General features: G+C 53.3%; 1 protein-coding gene across 2 annotated transcripts; it reads right to left on the minus strand.

The window, feature by feature from the left end:
- Positions 1-1,538: 1,538 nt before the first annotated feature.
- Positions 1,539-8,230, minus strand: Ormdl3 (ORMDL sphingolipid biosynthesis regulator 3). 2 transcript variants are annotated; one of them, XM_026386869.2, is made up of 4 exons: positions 8,095-8,230; positions 4,341-4,539; positions 3,447-3,598; positions 1,539-3,074 (listed from the first exon to the last, which is right to left on the minus strand). In XM_026386869.2, the coding sequence occupies exons 2-4, from the start codon at positions 4,512-4,514 to the stop codon at positions 2,939-2,941; spliced, it is 462 nt and encodes a 153-aa protein (XP_026242654.2). In that variant the 5' UTR covers positions 4,515-4,539; positions 8,095-8,230; the 3' UTR covers positions 1,539-2,938. The 2 variants fall into 2 exon arrangements, with proteins under 2 accessions (XP_026242654.2, XP_026242653.2); XM_026386868.2 differs by having other exon boundaries at positions 4,341-4,534; positions 8,095-8,185.

Here is an 8,230-nt window from a genome sequence, read left to right on the forward strand (position 1 = left end):
ATATTTCAAAGTTCTCCAGGTGGAGCACTTCTGGGAAGGATGGGTAGGGCTACATGCCCCACCTCCTGGGCCTTTAGATAAGCCTCATAAGCCATAGCTGGGTTGGAGGCAAATTAAACCAAAACCTCTTCATTTCTTTCAGACCCAAGGAGTAGATGGGAGATCCTGATAGATATCCCAGGTGAGTTTGAGCCATAGAATGGTATAGAATAAGACAGCCTGAGCTGTGCTGCTATCCAGTGAGTTAGAATAGAAAAATGGAGGGCTGGGGATATAGCTCAATTGGTAGAATGCTTGCCTTGCATGCACAAGGCCGTGCGTTCAATCCCCAGCACCACCAAAAAAGAATAGAGAAATGGCATATGGGTGGATATTAACCAAGTGTCAGCAAGCAATGCATGGTTGTCAGGGACATGACAGTGACCTAGGAACCAGCATATCCAAATGCCACACTATGGTGGGCAGCAATGAAGACCCCCAAAGAACAGCAGTCAACACCTGCAAAGAACAGGCTGGGCCAGTATGAACTCAGCCTCCCCACCTACCACATACCCCGAGAACCCTCTCAGGGAGATGCAGGTCCTCCTTATCTGGATGCCACCTACTCTTCTTCATCGACTTCCTTCTCCCCCGCCCCTGTGTCTTCCCTCAGCTATAACCACCTATGTGAATCCAGACTGAATTCTGGTCTCTGCACCCCTCATTTCTGAAAGAACATTTAAAGAAAATGGTGACAATTAATCATATGGCTCACAACAGATTAAGAAGCATTATACAACAGAGGAAGAAAATTGAAACTTAGAGAAATACTTGGAGGAGGCCACACAGCAAGTGACAGCACTCAGATTGGAACAGAGGTCACTGTTGATGTTCCCTGAACCTTGCCCCAACTGCACTCTTTCCAGCCATGGAAGCAACCCAGGCAGTCCCATTCCCAGGACTGGGCCCAGTAGCTGCATTTCTCCTCCCACTGCCATGTGGCCCCACTTGGGGAGTGGGACGGTGTCTAGCCTTAAGCAAAGATCCTGCACTCTTCCAGACTCCCACTTCAAGGATGCCATGAAGCAGGACCAAGACTGGAAGAGCCAGGCTGCTGGGGGGAGGTCCTCCCTCCTGTCTGGGACTTTGCACCTGTCCTGGGAGTAGGAGATAATGCGGCACAGACACTCTGAAAAGCCATGTCCTCAGGAGATAAGGACTCCTCCTTCTAGAGGCTATATGAGCCTCAAAAGTCCTGGAGTTACCTCTTCCCTTCCCACTTATGCTCAGAGACTAGGAAAGACCTTGGAAGAATGGAGAGGGATGGGGAATTTCAGAGGGAAGGGCTGTTCCTCTCACCCCCACCACTCCAGTTGTAAAACCATGCCTGGACTGACCCTCTCCATGGTCACTGAAGGGCCCCTGCCTATGAAGTCAGAGGTGTATGGCCTAATGGGGCATAAGAAAAACCAGCAGTCCCAGAGTCCCCACCACTGTGTCAGCAGGAGCTGCTGCCCCCTCCCCCAGGGCCCTCCAGGAAACAGAGGCCAGACACAGAGGAAACAGGAACATATTGCCCTTTATTTGCGTTTCTCAGAATACTGTACAAAGGGAGTAAAAATCCTATTCACACTTTGCTTAGAAAGATTTAAGGTGAAAGTTCCCTGTGATACTTGGGGTGGGGATGGGATAGGAGGCAGAAAACAGGATGAGTGAACTCTCCTCCTCCCTCAGGCCCCCAGCAGAGGGCTCAGGCACTCACGCCTTTTCAATGTAACATGCTCCCAGTAGGACTGGGGAGGGGAGAAGGCGCCTCCTCTCTAGCCAGCCCCACCTGTCTCCCTCCTTGGATTGAGACAGTGGCTGAGCCACCACCCTGCCTGACCCTTCAGCCCACCACCAAGTGGAGGTGGTTTCAGAGCCCCACGTGTACCTGTCCCTCAAAAGGCCCTGCACGGCACCAGTCTGAACAGGGAGGTCACAAGGTGAGGGACTATGGAAGGGCCCCACTGTCCACTGTTTCTGTTGCAGCTTCCTCACACCCAGAGGACAGTGTCAAACTGTACCTGTGCTCACAATGACATAGCCTCTTCCACCCAAGTCCGCCCCTCACGCCAGTCCAGGAGTTTCAAACCCACAGACACTTCCCTAACCTCTCCCCAAGACCATTCTGTGAGTGAGGAGGAGGTGGGACTAGCTTCTGCCCACTCCCCTTTTACAACATACCTCCACTACTGCTGAGGCCTGTTCTTCTAAGACTCGGATCACTACCCCACCCTTACCCACCACTGCCCTCTCCCCAACCTCCACTGGGACCAGATGGCAAAGCCCTGGCCCTTTGCCTCTGGAACCAGGCCATGTATGCCCCACCACCACCTCCCCTCACCCTCCCCGCTCCCATCCAGCACCCAGAGTAGGGTGCGGGAGAGCCACCAAAAGCCTGGGACTAGGATCAGACAGCTCTCTACCCAGAGGGGTGAGGTACTGTCACACACTTGCTTCCATAGATACAAAAATACGGTGTCATCCTATAGCCTGAAGAACCAAAACGAAACAATTCAGAAGCCGTACCTTCCTCTGCTCCCTCACAGGGGTTAAAGTGCTTTGGCTGCCTGAGGGTAAACAAGCAAGCAGGGATTTCTCCCTTGCCTCCTGTCCCAACCCCAGAGATCTAGGTCCATGTTCAGCCCGGGAGCCCAGCCCTTCCATGACCACCCCATGGAGTCTATTCAAAAGGCAAAAGGAAAGAATCAAAAAATCAGAATGGGTTAGAGCCCAGGGGCCCACCCCAACCCACTACAAGCTACTCCAAGTCGGCTACTGGGGAAGCAAGGGGGAACTAGGCCCAGAGGCGTGATCCCCATCTCCGGCAGTGTCCAGAGGCTCCTTGTCTTCAGAATCACAGCAAACGCCTTCCACCCCTCCCCTGCCACCCCAGGCTGGGGAAGGGGCTGCACCCTCAGTACTTATTGATGCCAAAAATGCGGACTCCATGGAGCTGGGGCAGCTTAGGGATGAGAACGCTCATCAGAGACACAGTGTTGAGGATGAAATGGATCTGGTCGTACTTGGTGTAGAAGCTGGTCAGGAAGTACCTGGAGGGAAAGGTTAGGGAGAGATGAAAAAACGGAGGTCACCTCCTCCCTCAGAATTCCGACCACTAAGGAGTTATAGGAGGTGTCTCCACACCAGAAGTGGAATGGCAAGATCTCCCGGGCTACTGCGGCCCCTATTAACTCAGCCCCCTCCTGCACCCAGGCCTGTGGGCCAATGTCTTTCCAACTGAGAAAAGAGGGCCAGGGAGGCCCAGGCCTGAGTGCAGTGTAAGACCCAGGGATCTTTCGCCTTCCCTTCTGTTTATTCCTACATCAAGGGCCAGAGTTGGGGAGGGGTTTAGGTCTGGCTGGCCCCAGGCTCCCCCAGGCCTTGTCCTGCCTGCTGGTGTCCTCACTAGTGAAGGCACTCACAGCACAATGGGCGTGATGGTCAAGAACTTCCGAGAAGCCGTGAACTGGACCCCGTAGTCCATCTGCTCCCAGTGGGTCAGCAACCTCGCTTTGCCCTGGTCTGGGGTCTCGAAGGGTGTCCCTTTCACTGTGTGCAGGAAGATGTACATGCCCTGGAGAGGGGTGCCTTCGTTAGAAGATACAAAAGGCCAAAGGGCCCCCAGCTTAGCTCCTCCACCCAGTCACAGAAGTAGTTCCAGGTGATCTGCAGCCTCCCCCTGTTGGGCAGGGGGATATGGGCTGGAGGCCAAGGTGGAGCAGCTGGGAGACAGGCATAACAAGAGGACTCCAGGGGGAGAGGGCAGGCCTGGCATGAAGAGACTGAAAGGAAGAGAAGTTAGCTGCAGAAAAGGCATAGAGATGCTACCTTCCGGCCCAGGTGGAGCCTCCACGAGCCAGAAGGGAGGGGCAGGCTGAGGGGGACTGAACCCCTGCCTGTTCACCAAAGGATTAAGAGGCAATGACTGCTAAGGGGCAAAGGAGGACCGGAGTGAGGGGTGGCATGAGATCCTAACTTGGGGAAGGAGCCTTTCTACTCCAGGCTAGGCACTAGGACTCCTGGGTGTTGGGGATACTTCAAAGCCCTTGGTTCAGTTCTCAATAGCCAACTTCCAAATCCACAAGCCACCCCATCCAGGAGATGTAGACAACTCTGCAGATTTGATTCTTCTTATAGGTGTGCACAGAGCTGAAACCCAGGAGGAGGAGTGGGATAGAAAGGTAAGAGGTAGGCCTGGGCGCTGGCAACAGCTGTTGTCAGGTCATCACCCTGCTACCCGGCCCACGTTTGGCAGATTCCTTCTATTCCTCAGCCCCATCAAAGAACAGCACATATGGTCAGATGCAGGTTCTCACCATGTTGTGGATGAGGTTGGTGAGGGTCCAGACGACAGGGACACTCACGAAGGGGATGCTCAGCAGCACGACATGAAGAAGCCCAATGGCGAGCACGTAGGAGAGCCAGATGCCACGGCTGTTCATCACCCGCGTATTGGGGTTCACTTCGCTGTGTGCTGTGCCCACATTCATCCTGACACCCCTCTCCGCTGCTGCTCTGCAAACAAGCAGCACAGGTGAGACAGGCCACACCACCACTTCCTCTGCCCCCTCACACCCTCTGGATCTTCCTTCCCTGAGAACTCCATATAGTCTCACTGCTTTGGTTCACAAGAATGGAGGCTAGAAAAAAGTTTATGTGCACTTGGCTCTAGTCATTTCCTGCTGCTGGGGTGAGAGTAAAACTGGGCTGTCCTATGCATCATCCCATCAGGACAGTGCCCTATAAGTGCCTGGGGACAGATCATCAAAAGATATTCAGGTCCAGAGCAGAGAAATCAATGCCCATCCCCTGCTATTGCACTTCCATGAGGGTCCCCTTCCTACTAGGGGGAGAGAAGAGGCCTGCCCCCTAGAATTCTCCCTCAGTATAATTCCTGCTGGCTCTGTCTCAACTGAGGGTCTGAGGAGACCTCTCCTACCCTAAGTCCTTTCCACAGGAGTAAAAGAAGGTGAGGCCTGTGGGTGAAGTACTTTGAGGTCACTATTCCCACCCACCCCTAATTTTCCAATCATAGATCTCCCCAAAGTTTACCCAAGAGGACTGAAGGAGAAAGAGGGTGGGAGGAGAAAATAGCATTAAGAGACAACATTTGCTCAAATCTGGAAGGCTCCTTTTTGGTGACACAAAACTATACACCCAGACATTTTATCCATTTGGCAGACACTCAGGCTAACCCTTGGGATGCCAGCCATTCTGGTGTCAAATCTCCAGGGCCCTTTACCCCACCAAAATTATCCCTCAGCATGATTCCTGCTGGTTCTGTCTCACTGAGGGCCTCAGTAGACCTCTCCTATTCTAAGCCCTTCCTACAGGAGTAAAAGAAGGCAAGCCCTGTGGGCACAAGCAGTAGTGGATGAAGTACTTTGGGGTCACTGTTTCTATCTACCCTAATTCTTCGATCCTAGATCCAAACTTTGGCCCAGGAAGACTAACAGAGGAGAAAGAGAGGGGAGGGAAGGATACAGAGAATGGCCAACATCTATAGTTCCCACAGGCAGCTGGAAGCCAACCTCCCAAGGACACGAAATCGTACCAGCGACTTCCCTCCTGCCTTTTTCCTTCTCTGCCCCAGCCGTCCTCACCTCAACCTCCGTTCTCAGCACCTGTTTCCAGGTATTAACACTGTCCTTTCCCCTGCCCAGTCCCAATGTTAGAAGCCCTGCAACAGGAGGAACCAGAAGGCTGCCCTTGATGCCCAGGAAATAGTGATCCCTATCTAGAGTGGGCAGAGGGGAGAAAAGAAGGCAGGAGGGGGAAGATCTGCCGCTTGTCCAGAGCCTGGTTGTCCCTAGACCCCTGAGGGTCCTATGACTAACAGAAGGTGGGAACAGAAGTCACCTGTGTACTGCTCACCTCCTTATCTAAAGTAGGGTCTTGCCTGCTAAAGACCCCAGAGTCATCATCATGGTAGCAGCCCCAAATTTCCTGGTAATACAAAAAGGAGTCCCAGACGGAGATATTCTAGAAGTGCCCAGAAGACCACCTCTATCACCCCATTGGGCCAACCCCCTCAAACTCAGAAACTACATCTCCTGGCAGGATCCTACCCAAGCCTGCACAAGACCCAATATCCTCATGGGTTAGTTCCTTACTTACAGAACAATGAGAGCAAGCTTCCTCTTCTTAAAACTCAAAGCTTTCAAAGCTTACAAACACAGTTTCCCAACAAGTAAACATTGTCAACCTCTTCTCCCTATTTCTCCACTTCTGGGAGAAGGATCAGTTGATTACTAATGGAAATGACATGTACCCACGGACACCAAAGTCCCAAGAGTGCGTTCTGGCTGCCAGATTTTTTCTTAGTTTATGAATTGCTAATGTCTATTTTTTGGGGGAAGGGGGTGGTGGCCTGATAGGGTTTATTTCAGGGTACAGGCCTGATAGGGTTTACTTCAGGGTAAACGCTGGGGTACACACTGGTGAAAGTGATGCTCCTGGGGCCCATTGGCCCAGTCCATTAAGCTGGATAATTGAGCCTAACAGAAACCCAAGGAACTAGAAAATCCGTTGTTTACCTTCCCAGAGCCTTGGGACTTCAGTTACCCTAACATAGCCCTTGGGATACCTACTACGCAAAAGCCTCCACCTGGGACAGGGGCTGTGTCTGTCTAAGAAGTGAGGCCTCTGAAGGACTTACCACTATGAAGAGGGAAAAAGCTCTCCAGAAACTGTTGGCCCTTCCTTCATAAGTCAGACCTCCAGGGCTGTAGGTGCAGAAAGACTTCTAGCCCTCCCTAGCATTTTGTCCAGAAGTGAGAAAAGCCTTGCTGGATCCCAAATCATAAGGCTCTACTCCCTCTTCTGTCTAACAGTGCATCCAACAAAGCCCAATGAGTCTGGGAGGAACCTTGATCTAGGTCCTAGATAACACCTTGGGAAGCTTCTTTCTTAAGCCTGAACACTAGGTGCCCTGAGAGCAGGAAACCCTATCAGACCACCACCCCCTTCCCCCAAAAAATAGACATTAGCAATTCATAAACTAAGAAAAAATCTGGCAGCCAGAACGCACTCTTGGGACTTTGGTGTCTGTGGGTACATGTCACCTCCATTAGTAATCAACTGATCCTTCTCCCAGAAGTGGAAAAATAGGGAGAAGAGGTTGACAAAGGCAGACAGGTCCCCAGCAGCTGAGGCTCTAAAGTTTTGCTGCCATAGCTGGCAGGTGGCTGCCATCACCAGCCCCTGATGTGGTTTCATAACCTGCCTCAAACCAGAGCCTGCAGCAACTCTGTTCTGTTAACCACTTTTTTGCTGGAAGTTCTTTTCCCCTCCCACTTGGCTCCACACAGGAACATCCCGGCCCAACCAGTCTGTCAGACACTCACGTCAAGGCCAGAGTGCGCCCCAGGGCAGCCACTAGGTAAGTGTTTCCCATTTCCTCCCCCAGGTAAAAGCAACCCTTTAAACAGCAAGCCTCCTGCCTTGTGGATGACGAGCCCAAACATCCAGGCCTGTACCCTGAGGACCCCAAAGGAAAGTCCGTGGCAGCACACCACATAACTCTATCACTCCACCCACCCACAACTTGCAGGACCAAAGTGGCTCACCTCTCGCTCTGGTCCAGCCTCCCAGACTCGAGGGGTTGGTGGGAGTGGAAAGAAAGGGAACCCTCTCCAACCTGGGGGCAGGGAGGAGCGAGGAGGCGGAGTCCTCACTATTGCTGGGGTTTTCGGAGTGGGACTTCTGGCACGAGGGCCTCCCGCTTTGCTTTCCAGCTAGGGACCTGACACTCAGAGCCTAGCAGGGTCTGGGGCCCCACCCCCCATCTGCAAGCGTTCACCAAGCCAAAACCTTTATCCCCGAAGTCCAGCCTCTCCCCGCCCCCCACCCCAGCCGAAACACTCCTCCCCAAAGTCCTACCCCCGGCCTCCTACTCCTACTTTCCTCCTCCGGCACCTCCTCGTGTGATGCAGCCGCCTCCACCCCCAACCACCCTATCCCGATCTCCAGTCCGCGGCGCCCCTCCAACAGCCCCCAACTTATCTGTCGCCCCTCCTCTAGCCCTAGGCCTTCGGTTTCCGCCACCCGAAGCTACAGGTCCGAACTCACCGTGCGGAGCGGGAGGTCGAGGGCCCGGGAGGGGTGCCCGGGAACAGGGGCCGAAGCTGCTTCAGCAGCTGTAACAAACAGCGGCGGCAGTACCCCGCTGGCAGCTCCGGCCAAATCAGCGCCTCGCGCCGGCCCC

Source organism: Urocitellus parryii, chromosome 7 (genome assembly GCF_045843805.1).
Source record: "Urocitellus parryii isolate mUroPar1 chromosome 7, mUroPar1.hap1, whole genome shotgun sequence".
NCBI classification, from domain to species: Eukaryota; Metazoa; Chordata; class Mammalia; order Rodentia; family Sciuridae; genus Urocitellus; species Urocitellus parryii.

Bases quoted from the DNA above. Each gene is read 5' to 3' on its own strand.
- Ormdl3 (XM_026386869.2), bottom strand. From the start codon at position 4,514: ATGAATGTGGGCACAGCACACAGCGAAGTGAACCCCAATACGCGGGTG. The intron at 3,599-4,340 runs GTGAGAACCTGC...ACCCCTCTCCAG, and splicing joins CCAACCTCATCCACAACATG to GGCATGTACATCTTCCTGCA. The intron at 3,075-3,446 runs GTGAGTGCCTTC...CTTTCCCTCCAG, and splicing joins ACCATCACGCCCATTGTGCT to GTACTTCCTGACCAGCTTCT.